This window comes from Diplodia corticola (genome assembly GCF_001883845.1).
Source record: "Diplodia corticola strain CBS 112549 chromosome Unknown scaffold48, whole genome shotgun sequence".
In the NCBI taxonomy this organism is placed as follows: domain Eukaryota; kingdom Fungi; phylum Ascomycota; class Dothideomycetes; order Botryosphaeriales; family Botryosphaeriaceae; genus Diplodia; species Diplodia corticola.
Window position 1 is genome coordinate 72590 of NW_017971527.1, and position 17523 is coordinate 90112.

The 17523-nt window shown below is 58.7% G+C and overlaps 4 protein-coding genes across 4 annotated transcripts; 3 read left to right on the forward strand and 1 right to left on the reverse strand.

Moving 5' to 3' along the window:
• Positions 1-1830: 1830 nt before the first annotated feature.
• On the forward strand, positions 1831-5042 carry BKCO1_4800021 (wd repeat protein; the record flags this gene model as incomplete). Its single annotated transcript, XM_020276459.1, has 4 exons — positions 1831-2403; positions 2460-3155; positions 3209-3395; positions 3442-5042. 4 exons carry the CDS (start codon positions 1831-1833, stop codon positions 5040-5042), a joined length of 3057 nt encoding a protein of 1018 aa, XP_020127714.1.
• Positions 5043-5971: 929 nt separating this feature from the next.
• BKCO1_4800022 (patatin-like phospholipase) lies at positions 5972-8201 on the forward strand (the record flags this gene model as incomplete). The annotated part of the gene is made up of 8 exons (XM_020276460.1): positions 5972-6160; positions 6246-6533; positions 6589-6688; positions 6750-6944; positions 6997-7114; positions 7168-7401; positions 7459-7683; positions 7745-8201. The coding sequence occupies 8 exons, from the start codon at positions 5972-5974 to the stop codon at positions 8199-8201; spliced, it is 1806 nt and encodes a 601-aa protein (XP_020127717.1).
• A 4210-nt stretch (positions 8202-12411) lies between these two features.
• BKCO1_4800023 (glucose-methanol-choline oxidoreductase) lies at positions 12412-14516 on the reverse strand (the record flags this gene model as incomplete). Its single annotated transcript, XM_020276461.1, has 2 exons — positions 12412-14395; positions 14452-14516. The coding sequence occupies 2 exons, from the start codon at positions 14514-14516 to the stop codon at positions 12412-12414; spliced, it is 2049 nt and encodes a 682-aa protein (XP_020127716.1).
• A 1116-nt stretch (positions 14517-15632) lies between these two features.
• BKCO1_4800024 (cfem domain-containing protein) lies at positions 15633-17205 on the forward strand (the record flags this gene model as incomplete). Its single annotated transcript, XM_020276462.1, has 4 exons — positions 15633-15734; positions 15788-15926; positions 15982-16203; positions 16256-17205. The coding sequence occupies 4 exons, from the start codon at positions 15633-15635 to the stop codon at positions 17203-17205; spliced, it is 1413 nt and encodes a 470-aa protein (XP_020127711.1).
• Between the last annotated feature and the right edge of the window lie 318 nt (positions 17206-17523).

Sequence of the window (17523 nt, forward strand, 5' to 3'; positions counted from 1 at the left end):
GGCCGGGGAGTTCACGGGATTTGCATGGCGGCTGGGAAGGGCGAGCAGGCGCCGAGGGTCAGGTTAAGAGGGTGGGCCGGGCGTGGATGCGGCCCTGGCTATCGCGCGCGGCGGCGGGCTAGGGTGCAGCTTGGTGCAGGCCTCCAGGGCCGGGGAAGGGCGGCAGAAAGGTGCGAATGGGCAGTCGGTGTGAGTCGCCAACAAATCGTGGCACGCTGCCAGCGGCCAACAGGACTCGCCTGCGGCCGGCGCTTGGAGATCGACCTCTAGCATCCGTGCTCCCACGCCGGAGTCGCGGTCTGCACGGTGACATTGGACGTGTCCCAGCCTCGCAGCCGCTGCATGAGATGGACGCACCGCGATCTCGTGCTTGATGTCAGTCTGCAGCGCCGCCCTGCTGAGCCCACGCCGCGGGACGAGCGGCATCTCACCACCCACCCGCGCTCTCGCGGCCGTCAGCACTGCCGTGTTTCGCAACGCGCGCGGTCTCCTTACCGCGCGATACACAACCGCAAGCCGCCCTGTCCCTGTCGCCACGCGGGATTCTCTGGGTCGGGCGCCGGCCTGAGACTCTGGTCAACAGCCACCGCCACAGTCGCGCTCGGCGTGCGACAGCCGGCTTGCAACGGCGCAGCCGTGGCGCCGCTGCAGTCGGTGCGGTCGGTGCCCTGCGCGAGGGAGGCGCACAACCACCATAGGCGGATTTTCTTGTTTGATTAGCAAGGATGGCGCTGCTTCCTCAGCGTCATGGTCACCTGTCTGGATGCGAGAGCCGCATCCTGCCTCTGCAGCCCGCGAGATATCGGACGCAACCCTCTCCGCTCCCATTTGCTGCTCCATGTCTCAGACAGTTCTGGATGCGCACGTCAAACCTCCTCCTCATTCCCCAGCGCCAATGGGCTGCGCCTCGTCGTGCCCCGCGCTGCGCTGCCCAAAACTGTGCATACGTACGACATTCTCGGCGCGACTAGAACAGCCTGTTGCTGCATCAGCACCCAAGCAGGCGTCGCGGGGCCGTAACGCTCTCAGGGTTCGTGGGATCGCGGGGTGCAAGGCCAATCGGAGAACTATACACACACACTTGCGTAGTAGGTATAATACCCTCGTCGGCGCATGATCTCCGCAGAGCTTCTGGCCGTGCAATACATAGGTGTCTCTGCCTGTTTGGGCATTCCGCCAGCCGCAGCCGTGAGGGGAAGCCCGCCAGCTCATCGTCGTGGCACTCGTGTGCTCCGGCCCTCAGCTAGCCGGACCATGACGCCCCAGGCGTGAAGATGGCGTTCTGCTCGCACCTGTGTACAACGCAGCGCGTTTGCCCGTCCCGTCGCGCTGCCGTCACTGGCAAGGTCGGGACTGTGCGTGTACCTGCAGGCGACAACCAGCTCATAGCGCAGATCATGGCCGGCTCAGGGTCGCCCCTCCAGTGCGCGCGCCGGAGGCCGCTCTCCAGGCCGTCCCCCAGGCCGTCCCCCAGGCCACCATCGAGCAGCGAGCAAGACCCCAGATGCCGCCATAGCGCGACGCGATATCGTCATCGTGTAATAATAATCCAGCCCGAGACAGTCGAAGCAGCGACCGCCGGACGCAATGGCGTGGAATACGTCAGCGATCGCGACAGCTGGGAAAGGGGAGCAGAGGCATGAGCACGCGCACTATACAAACAGTCAGAGGCCCGCGGAGCGAGAGGACGTCCCTTCCGCAAGGTGCCGCCCGCCACCGCAGTGGAGACCAGACCTGCTCGAATCACTGGCGTTTTCCGGGTGCAGCTCGGTTGGGCGAAGCGCGTTTCCTCTGCGGCGCACTCAGACAGCACCAGGCGAGGCGGGGACCATGTGCGGCGTGGGCTCGCGCAGGCTGGGGCGAGGTGAGGCGGCAGACGAGCAGCTGGACGCCGAGACAGGGAGCTCATCAGCCGGTAAGTTTGGCGTGGATCGGCCCGAGTTGGCATCACCGTCTTTCCACCTCAGATCCCCCGACGCGCCTTGTGGGGATTCGGGGCCCACCGAAGCTCCAAAGAAGCCAAAGAAGCACGTTTCAAGCACACCGCTCCTCGCGCCCGCGCTGACGGCTGATTTTCGCGACGCGCCGCTGACACCGATCCATCCAGCACACGATGAGCCCGCAATGGCGCTTGACCCAAGTATCGAAATGGCTTCCTCTCCGAAGCAGTTCCAACCCCCCGGCCTCTTCCATCGCATGAGGCATGACAACAGCATCCTTGCTCTTGTCGTCTCTGCCGACTACATCTTCGCCGGCACCGAGGGCGGTGAGATTCTCGTCTTCGGGCTCGAGACCTATGGCCGCGTCGCCATCATCGAGGGCCACCGCGGCAGCGTGCTCGGCCTTTGCCTGTCGCAGGACCAGCAATTGCTCTTCTCCAGCGCCGGCGACCGCATCGTGAACGTGCGTGCTACCTCCGCTCCGCCGTGCCTTCTGACTGTGACTCACACCCCACCCAGGTCTGGAACACGCGCACCTTCGCACGCGAGTACTCCATCTATTCCGCCTACGACATAGGCGATGTCTTCTGCGTGTCCTACTCGTGCGCCTTGCGCACAGTCTACCTCGGCGCCCAAAACACCAGCATCCAATGGTACAACCTGAACGAGAAAGACAGGCGCCCGACGCCCAAGCCCACCGCCCACCCGTCTTTCCGCGAGGACCGCTTCTTCGATTCTCTTGGCCCGGGCGGCATCAGGACACCAAGACCAGAGTGCGCGGATTCGCCCCGCGATGCGAAGGGCGGTCAGGAACTGGAAATCGATCAGCAGTACATCCACCAATTCGCCCACTATGGTTACGTATATTGCACGCTACTGGCAAGTGGCTCGGTGGCTGGTTACGCGGATAAGGAGATCCTGATTTCGGGTGGCGGGGACGGAGTCATCAAATTGTGGAGGCTGGACCAGGACAACGGCGGCGCAATTCAGGAACTACACGCCCTTGATGATGGTAGGGAAGAAGGCAATGCCGTTCAGTCAATGGTCCTGGACGGCACCTTCCTGTATGGTGGCCGTCCGGACGGCGAAATCAACGTGTGGGATCTTGAGACGAAGCAGCTCGTGCGCAGCCTCAAGACAAATGTCGGCGATGTCTTGACCATCACCATTGGCGGAGGCTTCCTGTTTGGCGCGGGAGATCGGGGGTTCGCGCAGGTACGTGATCGTCCATCTATAGCGAATGAGGCTGTTGCGCTGACGAACCACAGAAATTCAATCGCCAATACGAACCGATTGGCAGGTTTGAGGCTCATGATGGCCTGGTACTTGCGTCTGCGTTCGGAAGCTTCAACGACAGGCCTGTCTACGTTACCGGCGGCAACGATGCAACCATCGCTGTTTGGGATGTTCGAGATTGCCAGCTCGTTCCGCCAAAGTCTGCGGCAACAAGCAATGGTAAGCAACATGGCCTTCCTGACTGTTCCTATCTGATATCTTGCAGAGCAACTCTTCGAGTTCCTTAAGCGGTTCGTGTCGTACCGGACTGTCTCATCGAACCCTCGGTATAAGGTGGACTGCAGGAGAGGGGCCTCGTATCTACGGTCCGTTTTCAAGAATTTCGGAGCTGCTACCGAAATGCTCAACACCGAAGAACCTTACAACCCCGTGATATTCGCAAAGTTCAGGGGAAACCCTGCGACATCCAACGATAGAAGGAAGATTCTGTTCTACGGTCACTACGATGTAATTGCAGCCGAAAACGAGGACAACAAATGGCTCGTGGATCCATTTTCCATGGAGGGTATCGATGGCTATCTGTACGGTCGCGGCACATCCGACAACAAGGGGCCCATCATGGCCGCCATTTTCGCCGTGGCCGAGTTGTTGGAGGAGCAGGCTCTCGAGTCTGACATCATCTTCCTCATTGAGGGCGAGGAAGAGTCCGGTTCCCGCGGCTTCCACGAAGCTGTACAGCGAAACAAGGAGCTCATCGGTGACGTCGACTGGATACTCCTCGCCAACAGTTATTGGCTCGACGACCATGCACCATGCCTGACTTACGGGTTACGTGGGGTGATTCATGCAACCGTCCAAATTGAGAGCCCCCACCCTGACCTTCACAGCGGTGTCGACGGAAGCTCTCTTCTTGATGAGTCCCTGAAAGACTTGATCATGTTGCTTGCGAAGCTGACTGGCCCGCATGGGAGGATCGAGATCCCTGGCTTCTACGACCCGATTCCTCCCATCAGCCCCGAGGAGAAGCAGCTGTACGACGAAATCGGACAGTCCCTCATCTCCCGCAACCCGGACTTAGGTGATCCCGAAGACCTCGTCAACTCCCTCATTCGACGATGGCGCGAACCCTCTCTGACGATCCACCGCTTCCACACCTCGGGCCCGGAAAACTCGACCATCATACCCCGCCTTGCCTGCGCGTCGCTGTCCATCCGACTGGTGCCGAACCAAGAAGCAACGGAAGTCGCGTCCGCCCTCACCGACTATCTCAACGCCGAGTTTCTAAAGATCGAATCGAAAAACAAGCTCGCCGTCACCGTCGACCACCTCGCGGAGCCCTGGCTGGGCGACTTCAACAACGAGATCTACAAAACTCTCGAGGCCGCCATCACCGAAGAATGGAAGCCCGTCCAAGAGCGCCGCCGCAGCTCCGTCGTCCTGGGCAACATCCGCCACATCCCTTCCTCGCCGTCCTCTTCCAACAACGGCGGCGGTCAGGCGCTGTCGCTGTCAACGCCGGCTGCGACGGGCGGCGGCTACTTTGACCACGCCGCCGGCGCCAACGCGCTGCGCTCGCCCACGACGTCGTCGACGCTCGCCAACGGCAGCGTCACGCCGGCGGCGGAGAAGACGAGCGACGACCCCACCGTCTGGAAGCAGCCGCTCAAGCCGCTGTACATCCGCGAGGGCGGCAGCATCCCGAGCATCCGCTTCTTGGAAAAGGAGTTCGACGCCCCCGCCGCCCATCTGCCGTGCGGCCAGGCGAGCGACAGCGCGCATTTGGACAACGAGAGGCTCAGGTTGGTGAATCTGTATAAGAGCAAGGGGATCTTTAAGAGGGTGTTTAGAGATTTGCCGCGGAAGTGACTGGGGTGCGGAAGGTGAGGGGCGGGGCGGGGCGGGGGGGCAATGGAGAGATTGGAAGGCAGATATGGCGGGGGGATCTGTTTCGCGCGTTCGTGTTCTCATCTCAGGATCAAGTCTCGGAAAGGGATTTAGCTATAGCATCTCGGTGTGGCGTTTGTGACGGGCATGAAGGTGGAGTCAATGTGGTAGAACGAAAGGGAATGAAACGTCTACATGAATTCAAGGTTGGGAGAGGCAATTCGACGGGAAGATCCTTCCACTTTTGTGCTTATGACGTCTGCTATCGAAGGTGTTGTGATGAAGTTGCTCAAGACTGTTCTGAGAGCAAATTAGAGTGTCCAGGCTGACCTGGTTGGTGTTCTCCACAGCGGCACCCGGTGATCACTGTCGAGGCCAAACCAACCACCAGCAACCCTTACCAGCGAGCAAATAATCTATTTTTTTGATTAAGTGCTGGTCGTTGGGGTCTCACATTTATAGGTGCTAGTGCGGGGTGTGCAATTTATTTTGGCACCCACTGTGGCGGGACACCCGAGTTGAACTGCAACAGTACGTATCCGTATGCACCGTACCGACTTGGTACCAGCCAATGGTTCGATCCCCCTCTCGGTGCTCAGCTGATAGAGGGAAGGAAATCAGGAAACAGTCAACGCGTGAATGCATCGTCCCCGAAATCTGGCGTGAGGGAAAAGAAAAACGGCCATGTCCGGATAGATTCAACCCTGAACATTGTGCTCAGCAGTAGTGAGCTGAGCGAAAGGCAACCAAGGGACGAAAACAACAACAGGGATGCTGAGTTCCGCTCTTCCGTAACCCCACTCCAGCCCCCCAGCTCTATACTCCGCCGATTCTAAAGGATGTATATATAAAGCCGTCGAACGAGCTACTGACACGCACCGTAGCTCCCAACCATCAAAGCAACCGCCGCCATGCAGAGCCATCGCCTCAGTCTCGTGACCCGGCTAGAAGCCGAGAAATTCGATCCTCTGCCCTCCCAGTCTTCTCCCATTCCTGCTGGCAAGTATACCGTACGATGCGACAAGGAAAAGAGGGTGCCAGAGAATGGGGAGGATTTCAGGAATGACGTACCCGTGTCTGACGTTTGGTTCCACACTGGGGTAAGATGGATCTTTCTTGTGCCAGGGCGGGGCGGCGACATTGCATGATGGCAATCTGCTGATGCAAAATAAACATGAACAACAGCCGCTCCGTCGCGATACCATCCAGCGGATTCACGGGCTCAAAGTCTTCGCCGAGACGCACGATCAGGGCTTCTGCGACAATCCGGCCGGTGGCAACTGGACCTGGCTCGAGCTGGCTATCCTTGAGAAAGAGTGGGACACGACCCCGAAGAGGGCCCGTGGCATCGACCTTGTCTGGTTTGACCATGCGATCAGGCACGATGAAGAGCGTGATGACGAGGCCGCCAGTTTCAAGTGGCGACATGGTGATGTTTTCAGGAAGAAGCATAAGTTGCTGCGCTTCTTGGAGGTGCGTAGGCGCTCCAGAATTTACGATAGATCGCTGACCTCTTTTGGTGATATAGGAGGGCAATTGCATTGCTGTCCGCCTCTGCGCCCGGTTCCAGGGTTGGCAGATTACGGGCGGATCCGCGTATCTTGTCATCGACATCGACGAGGAACCCAGTATGTGAATTATGACACCCCCCTCCGTCCGGTCCAGGTGGTATCTAACAAACTCATGCAGTCAAGCGCAAGCCTGTTTACCTGCCGAACGTAAAAGAAGTCGCGTCCAGGATGGAAAGCATCCAAATAACCATGAGGGAATTCAACACGGCAATGAAGTTAAACTTCGTGCCTGATGCGCCGGCTGTTGAGAACAGTCTTCATCGTGTTGACTCGGTCCTCGGTCGGGACCGCCCTCTACGTGTTCTCGTTCTCGGTATGTTGAGATCATCCTCGGATCATGGCGGATGTGCTGACGCTACGCAAAGACGGTGGAGGAGTGCGCGGATACTCGTCTCTTCTCATTCTGCAGGCCGTGATGGCCAATATTGGTAACCCCAAGCCATGTGAAGTCTTCGATATGATTGGCGGCACCAGCACTGGCGGGTAAGGAGGCTCGATTCTCTCATGCTGAATACGGTTGCTGATTGTGGGCACAGCTTGATTGCTATCATGTTGGGTCGTCTCGAAATGAGCATTGACGAATGCATCGAGCAATATCTCAAATGCATGAACAAGGTGTTCAAGGACAAGAGCAAGTTGCGTGTCGCTGGACAAGGACAATGGTACGACGAAAAACCGCTGGAGGATGCCATCCAGCAGCTCGTTCAAGAGAGGCTCCCCAAAGAAGGCAAGGACGCACTGTTGCTTGACGATAGCAAAAAGTGCAAAGTGTATGAAACTATCCCCCCAAAAAAAGGCTGAAAGCAACCACTCACAATCCTCGACAGATTTGTCATGGCATTTGACAATACGAAGCTAGGCAACAGCGGGCCGGTCTACCTCCGCTCATACGTGAAGAAGAACAACATCTTCCCAGAAATCAAGATCTGGCAAGCAGCCCGCGCAACATCCGCCGCACCCTTCTACTTCAAACCGATAAAAGTCAACGACAAGGACGAGAAGAAGTACGAGCTCATAGACGGCGGCATGGGTGCGAATAATCCATTGGGATGGTCAGTTGCTCTCCAACTTCCTACAATATCATGAAACTTCCTTAACACGCACTCCCTCCAGGCTGTGGAACGAAGCAGTAGACGTCTTCGGCGCCGTGACACCCACCGATTGCTTCCTCAGCATCGGAACCGGCATCCCGACAGATGAGCTCCTCCCCATCCTGAAGGGCTGGAACTTGGCCCTCCCCTGGAAGTGGAAAGACTACGCGCTGGTATTGTCCAGCATCGCGACCAACACTCAGGTCACACATCTCATGTTCCGCTCTTTGATCAATTCGCTCGCCCCCAGTGCGGGGGAGCAGAAGTACTGGCGCCTGAATGTCGGACAGGAGGGTCAGGGTGAAGAGTCGCCGGACAAGGACCGCCCCCAGCTTCCAGATCTGGACGATGCGAGCAAGAGGGAGGAGATCATGAAGCAGGCCGACGCTTACATCAAGAAGTGGGCGACGGATATCGCTGCTGCCGCTCAGGCCTTGAACAAGAAGCAGTCGGCAGATGAGCTGGATCATTCTTCTTAGCCTGGCGTTTGACGCGTTGAGCTGGGGTGGGATTGTTGACGCCCGCTCTCATCGGAGCACTGAGTGACTGGTGAGCAGTGGTGGTAGGATGTAGCCACATAGTAATTTTCCGGGTAAAGCACACGAAATTGAGTCCATCATTCAGGAGACCGTAACTTGATGTCATGATCCGCCCCTACATTGGCTATCTGATTAAGCATAGTGATGGGGTGAGATCAGGGTTTCTAGCGCTGTGATTGATCGGTCACACTGGACTAGAGTGCCATTGATAAGTGTATACTTCGTTTCACGCTAACTGTCTGAGTGTAGTGGATACGCGACTTTTTTCATTCTCGATTTATCAATGATATGTTCAAAAATCAATGGATGGCTGATCCGCCTTGGCCAATAGTAAAGTTTTGATATAGGGACAAAAAGAATATAAAGACATCGGGTACAACAGAGTAGTCAGGATCCTCCGGGTGATTTACTATGCTTGGCTCGGCCCGGACCGCAGTGAAGAGTAAGGAAGGTGAAAAGGCTGTAAACCCCACGAGCTGGACCATAGCACTAAGCGCCGGAGCGAAGCCTTTTCTTCCCGTTTTCAATTGGCGGAATTATCATTCCCCGACAGGTAGCCTACTGGGTCGCTATTATAACGCGCTATAAATTTCTCATTTTTCCGCTGCACGAGACCAGTGAACCGGTAGTAATCCAAGAACGCATATTTCCGCGACTATGGCCTCTGATCTGCGTCCAGAGTGCGTGTGGGGCTCATGGGTAGTCTGTGAGACGTCCTCACTATTTGCATCGACGGCCTTTCGCGGTGGCCAACAGTCAAGTTGAACCACTCTCTCCATTCACTTCCCACTCCACTGGCCTCAATGCAACCATCGCGAGCCAAAATCAGTCTCAAATAACAAGCTTTGGAATTAGTGCAGACCTCCGGCCCTTTGGGAGGAATACTCGCATCCAGAATTATGAAAGTTGGATAAAGGCGCCAATGAGCTTCGGCACATGAAGTCGGAACCCGTGCTTTCAATAGCACCTGAGCCGCTAAGTAAACGATTCAAAAGCAAAAGGCGCAAAAGAGTCTCGACTCTGCGGATGCCAGGGGACTTTCGTTTAAATAGCTCAAGCCTAATAGAGGACAAGACTTCGATATCAGCTAGAAGTAGCCCATAAAATTCCGAAGCGATGTGTTCTGAAGGATGGAATGGACTCCACTCGAGATTCGAACCGATCCCGTATTCGCATCCCGTTGTTGAAAGATCCATCGAGAAGGAGTTCCATGGTGCGTGCCAGCAGCATGTGTGCATCCTTTCGCCCGGAGCAGTAGTGGCCCAGCCACTCGGCGGCAAACGAGATGTGGATCTCCGACGGCTTTACACGTTCACGGATGTCCTGCATGCGAGGCGAGTGGAAGCAAGGCCGGGGACAGACACAGAAACCCAATCCATGGAGACGAGGAGGCACCGGGCTCGGATAGATATCGATGTTCGGCCTGTGCTCCCCAAGCCGTGCACATCTTAAGCTACTTGACTAAGTGCGGTCCCTTGATGCGCTTCGACTCGCGCCTTAGCACTACCCGAACCCCGCGGCACAGCAAAAGTCAGGGTCCGGCTCCGTTCGCGACAGCTCGGCTCCCTTTTCTTGACCGGCGCAGCGCGAGGCGGCGGAACTAAGTCCTATACGCACGCCTGCCTCGGGACCACTTCGTCCTTTCTCGGGCCGTTCTATCGATTTTTGCGCTTCCGCATCCCTTCGCGCTTCCGCTTTGGACTAGACCCCGAATCCGCGAGGGATTCCAGAAAAGCGATCGGCACGCATCGCTCGTATCCACTTCCCGAACATCCCAGTCCCTTCCCGTTCGGGCAATCTCAGGCACCATCAATCGCACTTACTGAGTCAACGTCCTACGCCACACAAAAAGACTGCAATCATGGTTGGTCGAGCCGGCGGCGGTGAACGAGAGGGGGGATTCAGGGCGCGGCCGGGGAAAGGATCCCAAAGGCAAAGCTTCCTTCGCCACGCACGCACGCACTCACGCACGCACGAGGACGGACAACAACACCCGATCCTTCGCGGCACCGCATCGCCAATCCAAATCCCCGTATCGGGAGAGAGAGAGAAAAAAAACAATTGCCGCGCGTTGTTGTTGAGCACCTAGGTATGGCGTATGCATCATCTGGGTCGTCCCCACGTCCCCACCCCGCGGCGCGCCTCCCCCCTTCCTCTCTCTCCGTCGGGTCTCCTCAACAATCATTCCTCGATATACCACAGATCTCCCCCTCCCAAACACGTCAGAAGTCTCGCGACACCCTTCTTCTCCTTTTTTTTTTTCCGTTGGAGAGATAGCGATTTGCCGCCCTCCCACGACCACCGAGTCAAGCGCTGGAGGTCCAAGCCATCCCATCCCAAAAGCCTGCAGCGAGCTTGGCCCCTCTTTGCTTGACTCGCCCGCTCCTTTCCCACGGGAAGCGATAACGTACCACCCTCGAAATCTTAACGTACCACCCTCCCCACTTTTTAGCGATTAGTGTAGCACGTTCGGTAATAACGAATAGTCGTTAAGCAACACTACCCGTAATCTTCTAATAACACCTAATATAGCACCCTCTAGTAGCCGGCCTCTCGCAGCCGGCCTCTCGCAGCCGGCCTCTCGTCGCAGCTAGTCTCTCGCAGCCGACCTCTCGCAGCCCTTTCGCAGCCGGCCTCTCGTCGCAGCCGGCCTCTCGTCGCAGCCGACCTCTCGTCGTAGTAGCCTTCTCGTACCGGGGTCTTAGCGGTTTCTTAACGCTAGCCGTTAGCTACGAGAGGGCTATTGCGAAAGGGCTACTACGGCGAAAGGGCTACTACGAGAGGGCGGCTACGAAAGGGCTACGAAAGGCCGGCTACGAGAGGGCTACTATAAGAGGTCGACTACGACGAGAGGTCGGCTACGATAAAAGGTCGGCTACGACGAGAGGCCGGTTACGACGAGAGGCCGGCTGCGACGAGAGGCCGGCTACGAAAGGGCTACGAGAGGTCGGCTACGAGAGGTCGGCTGCGAAAGGGCTGCGAGAGGTCGGCTACGAGAGGTCGGCTACGAGAGACCGGCTGCGAAAGGGCTACGAGAGGTCGGCTGCTAGAGGGCTACGAGAGGTCGGCTGCTAGAGGGTGCTACTATTAGAGGGTACTACTACTAGAGGATGTTGTGACTGCGAGAGTATACTAATTACTACTTCGTTATTACCGAGCGTTCTACGCCAAATACCACTTAAGTGGGGCGGGGTGGTACGTTAAGATTTCGAGGGTGGTACGTTATCGCTTCCCTTTCCCACGACGCTTCTTGATCCTCTTCCTCTGATTCTTGCTTGATCGCCGCGCCGTGCGCTGCGCTGCGATTCACGCTGAAACATCCATGGACTGCGCGTCGTGTGTTGATCCCGCGCCCCGCTGGCCCGCCCTGTTTTCCTGGACCCCCCGTACGTGTGGGCCGGCACGAGCGAGGGATTTTCTTCGTGTTTTTTTCCTTGCTCTTAGTTGGTGACGCGCCGGCGCGGGTTGATCGGATCGGATCATCATCTTGGGTGTGATGATGTGACTGATGATTTTCTGCGGCCGGAGAGAGAGAGAGTGGGGCGATGAGAGGAGGGGAGACAAAATGGGGGGGCTCGAGGTGAGGTGCAGGAACTGCCTGCGCCGCCGTCCGTCATCGCCCCGCATGAAAGAGGCGTGCGTGTGTCAGCGTGACTCGTCCCGGTCATGCGGGCGGCGCTGTGGTGGTGGATGATGATGCTCGAGATGAACGACGGGGAAAGTGGCGTCGATGATGCAGCAGAGGCAAGATTGGGGCGGTTCGTCATGGTGAGCGCCTTGAAACGGAGACGGAGCTCGGTGTCCCTGGCTTTGAGAGTCATCTTGCGGAGCTTGTCTCCTCACTGCTGTTTGGTCTCCGAGTCGCACGGTGTTGAGGACAAGGATGTGGGGTTGCTTTTCCCCGTCCGTTTGCACTTCGTCAGGTGTGTAAGTCAGTCACATGTTGCTTGTAGGCCGTCGAGATAGAGCGAATGTCCATGTTCACCGGCTGTGATTAGGATTACGACTTCAAAACTAGTCAAACAATATTTACAAAAGCTTTCAAATATCCAGCCAGCTCCCAAGCTGCTCCACCAAACAACGCTGCCTATCCATCATCCAGCATCCAGCATCTCGCGTATCCTCAACCCCGCACCCATCATCCATCCATTTACGACGACGACTTGGCATCAGCGATGATGACATCCGACGCCTTCTCCGAGATCATGTAAATGGGCACAGCAATGTAGGTGCCAGGGATCTTGGGGAACACCGAAGCATCGACGACGCGGAGACCCTCGACGCCGCGGACCTTGAAGTTGGTGTCGAGCACCGCCTTCTCGTCGTCATCGGCGCCGATGGGGCAAGTGCACGAAGCGTGGTGGCCCCAGGACTCGTACTTGGCAAACTCCTTCCACTCCTCATCCGTCTGGACCTGGTCGCCGGGCCAGACCTCGGTGAACTTGCCGTCGAGCGGAACCAAGTCCTGGAAGACCTGGCGGCCGTACTTCATGCCCTCGACCAGCGCCTGCAGGTCCTCGTCACCGCCCACGGCGAAGTTGCGCATGTTGATCTCGGGCATGGCCTGCGGGTCGGCAGAGCGGAGGGTGACGGTGCCGGCGTTGTTGCGCGAGTGCGCCTTGAGCGTCAGCCACGTCCAGTGGTTCGAGCCTGCCGTCGCGTTGCTGAAGAAGTCCGGGTAGTAGCCGTTGAAGTAGGCGGGCCAGCCGGCGATGAAGAGGTCGGCGTTGTTGTATTCCGTGTTGGACGCGCGCTTGGTGATGGCGAGGGCGACGCCGTTGGTGGCGTAGACGCCCTTCTCGACGGGGAGGTCCTCCCACTTCTCCAGGCAGGGGTCGCTGTCGCCCTCGAGGAAGGTGCACTCCTTGACGAGCGAGATCTTGGTGGGAACCTCGCCGACGACGGGGATCTCATAGCGGTCCTGAAGGTTGGTGCCGACACCGGGGAGCTCCTTGACCACGTCGATGCCGAACTGCTCGAGCTCGTCGCGCGGGCCGACGCCCGAAAGCTTGAGGATCTGAGGCGTGTTGAAGGTACCCGCCGAGAGGATGACCTCGCGCGTGGCCGAGACGGAGCCCTTGGTGCCCTTGTTGCCGCTGGCGGAGCCAGACTGGCGGCGCGGGTCGGCGTCGTAGAGCGAGGTGCCGGTGAGGAAGTCGACGCCCGAAGCCTTGGGGGTGGCGCCGGTGGTGTCGAAGTTGACCTTGGTGACGAGCGTGTTGAGCTGGATGTCCAGCTTGTACTTGTCGCTGCCGTCGTCGTTCTTGGCGTTGAGCACCTCGTTCAGCAGGTCGACGGGCCCGGCGCGCTTGTACTCGGGGATCTTCATGGCCAGGGGCACCTGCCACATGCCCTCGTCCGAGTCGCGGCTGGGGCCGTCGTTGTTGGGGTCACGCAGCAGCGTCTCGGCCAGGCCGGTGACGGTGGTGACGAGCGACTCCAGCAGCGTCTGGCCCATGCCGGCGGCGGCAGCCAGCACCAGCGAGATGACCTTCAGGTCCTGGACGATCAGGGTGAGCTCGGTGAGCGACGTCTCGAGCCAGCCGCTGAAGCCGTGGCCCGAGATGGCGTTGGGCAGGTAGCGCGACTTCTCCAGGCGCTTGAAGTACTTGCGCATGTTGTCGGGGGCCCAGGTCGAGTCGCCCGTGATGTTCTGGATGTACTGCCAGTCACTCTCGTGCGGGTACATGGTGATCAGAGCATTGTGGGCAGAGCAGCCGCCCAGGGAGCCGACACGCGGGTAGAGGACGCCCAGAGGCTCGGCGCCCTCGGGCGGGTTGGGGCCGGTGTAGCGGGTGCCGTCTTGGAGCGTGTAGGTGAGCTTGGTGTCGCGCTTCTGCTCCTCGACGTCGTCGAAGTGCTTGACGAAGTAGTCCCAGCGCATGGGCTCCCACTCGGCGGCGACCGAGTGAAGGGCGGGCACGTTGTACTGGGTGCTGTTGGTCTCGTCGCCACCGGCCTCGACGAGGAGGACGCTGTGGCCGGCCATGGCGAGGCGGGCAGCCAGGGGAGCGCCGCCGGGGCCGGAGCCGACGATGACATACTCGTACTCCTGGAGCGTGGTCTCGGTGGTCGAGTTGTCGAGAGCACGCTTCACATTCGCGCCGCGGAAGGGCGTGTGCTCAGCGCCATTGCTGCGGGCAGAGTCAGTTTCCCAATAAGAGTGGCGATTGGGAGCGGGCAGACGTACATGATGCGCGCAGAGGCGAAGGAGCTCAGAAGAGACAGAACGGTGAAAGCCTTGATCACAATCATGGTGGCAGTATTATTACGGCAATAGCCCGGGACCCTTCTTTAACGAATGACAAAGGGTGAGAGAGCGAGTGTAGTCCCCGGTTAGCGAAAGAGTGACTTGGAACTGTGAGGGCCAAGACAGGACTCTGGATTGCACTTTTATACGGGCTGCCACAGCGGCAGGCGGCCGCACAGGGCGTCGTCGGTGGTGGAAACATCACGAGCCGGACCGCTCGGGGCATCCGCTGGTGATTGGGATCATCAGCGGTGGCGTAACGCGCAGCAAGCAGCCTGGAGGAGCGCGAGTAATCCGGGAGGCCATTTGGGCGGCTGCGTCGATCTGCACATGGCGGCACCAGATCGGTACAAGCTAGAGCCCCACCGTTCGTGGCGCGAGATAAGGGAGGCCGGATGATATGCCGTTTACGCTGGGCGCGGTGCCGGTGGTGCGGGGAGGCTGCAGCGCGCATATTTGCGTGTGGAGAGCGTGCGAGGGCACGGGTGCGTGGGTGCGGAAGCTTGGCTGCGCTGGCCGGCCGTTGCAACGGCGCGCCAAGCAGGGGACGCCTGCCGCGCCCGGGCCGCGCGCAGGGAAGGCGCCCGGCACGGCTTGCTCTGGTCCGCCCTGCTCTGGCCCACCACCTCGACAACCTCCATCTGACGATGCCTGCCCGCCGCGACTCGCACGAATTGCACCCCGTCGGTGGCCCGGACGCCATGCGCACATCCAGGCACTCCCCGCTCTCTGCTCGCCCGCTTCCCACGGCGTCCGCGCATCCCCCCCTCCGCCGAGCCCTTTCTGCATTGCGACCGGCCGTCTGGAAACGGCCCCGTCTCCCCACCCATGGAAGGCTTTACGAATCCCGCCCATCTCTTGCCCACTTGTCGGCTCATCTTAGCCCTCGCGTGATGACTCGGGAAGAATGCCGGCACTGTCCTCGTCACTTATCAGACCCCGTTTCTCCTGGCTTGTGCTGCCGCCTCAATTTCGAAACAAGTCTCTGAAGAAGCCGCTCGCTGCGTTATAATCCTCGGCGAACCGGACGAGAGACACTCCACCAGTCCGCTGCATTCCTTCCGTTTCCGATCCTCCGCCTCCCTCGCTTCGCCAAACGGGACTCCACCGTCAGCGCCATCATGAGACTATGGACCGTGTTGGCCCTGCTGGCCACCTTCTTCGCCTCTGTGCAGGCCCAGTCGGCTCTGCTGAAGCTAGCAAGTCAGATGCCCAAGTGCTCTGTAGGCTATACTCGCTCCGGACATGGCTGCCCGCCTTTGCTGACCCCAAGCAGTTGACCTGCTTCACCAAAGAGCTTCCCTTGTCCACCTGCGCCACCAACCTTACCTCGGCTTGCATGTGCAGCAACGATGAGCTGAACGCCAAAGTCGGCGTCTGTGCCATGCAGACATGCACCGTCGCCGAGCTGTTGCGTAAGGACAGCCCTTTTGCAGCCCTCATCAAGCCTGACACTGACATGGCCGACAGAGACGAAGAATGTGTCCTCGAACGGTTGTGGTGTCCCGGTCCGCGACAATGGCTCAATCTTCAATGTCATCGGCATCACCGGCATAATCATCGCCGGCATTGCCTACCTCCTGAGAATGGCTGCCAGTATTGGCAAGGGCGGTCGCCAGGTGTCGTGGGACGACGCCACCATGGGCCTCGTCGTGATACTGGCCATTCCTCCCGCCGTCTTCGCCCCGATCCGTAAGCTGGCCCGCATGCAATCACGAGCCAACAGTCGACTGACAGCAAACAGTGGTTGAGAACGGACTCGGCAAGGACATGTGGACGCTGCATCCCCACCAGATCACCAACCTGCTCAAGTATTACTACTTCGGAGAAATCTTCTACGTCGTCGCCCTGGGTGTCTCCAAGATCTCCATCCTGTTCTTCTACCTCCGCGTCTTCCCCGCCAAGGAGTTCCGCAATGTTATTTACGTCGTCATGGCCTTCTCTGTGGCCTACACCATCTGCTTTGGTATCGTCACCGCTCTGCAGTGCCGGCCGGTCAGCTACGCATGGAACCAGTGGGACGGCCTCCACGAAGGAAACTGCAACGACATTCACCTTCAGGGCTGGATCGCGGCGGCAATCAACATCGCGCTGGATACGGTGGTCATGATCCTTCCGCTCAAGCACTTGGCCAACCTCAACATGGACTTGAAGAAGAAGCTCATGGTCATGGCCATGTTTTCGGTCGGCATCTTCGTCGTCTTCACCTCGGCCATCCGTCTCTACTCGCTCATCCACTTCGCCAACTCGGAAAACATCAGTTGGGACTACGTCGAGGCCGGCTACTGGAGTTTGATCGAGGTCTACGTGTCGATTCTGTGCGGATGCATGCCGGCGCACCGCTTCGTCTTCGCCAAGGCTTGGCCCAAGATCAAGTCGACCATGGGCTCGACCAACAAGAAGTCGACGAACGCCAGTTCCAACTTCTCGCGGACGACGGATACGACGGCGACGAAGACGGGCACGGTGATGAGCAAGCCCAAGAACGGAGACGAGGGAGACTTCGTCCCGCTGGTGGACGTCGAGACCAACAGCGCTCGCGCCGTGTCCGCCAACGAGTCGTCGCACGAGCAGAAGTCGCAGTGGATCATGCAGACCAGCACGGTGCAGGTGACGACGACCGAGGGCCAGCTGCCCGCCCGGCCGGATAGCTGGACGACGGGCCACAGCCCGACGAGCAAGGAGCACGTGTGAGACACGACGACGGGACAAAAAGTATCTGAAACGGATTGGGTGTTTTGCTCTATTGGACAGTCGGGTTTGGGCTTAGCGTTGTTGTAATTGTTCTTGGATACCCTTCTACAAGCTCCTTCGGCCTTCAGCCTCGGTCGGATTTGGGCCGTTATTCTTCGCACTACTTCTCATCACTTCCCCAAGACGCAAATGATAGTCTTTGCAATGATAGCACTTCTTCGCTCGCTCGCGCGCTCATGACCGTCGGCGCACTTTGACCGCCACTGAACGTGCAGAGTGTCAGGCGTCCAGTTAGCTGGCGTGTTGGCCACAATTTAG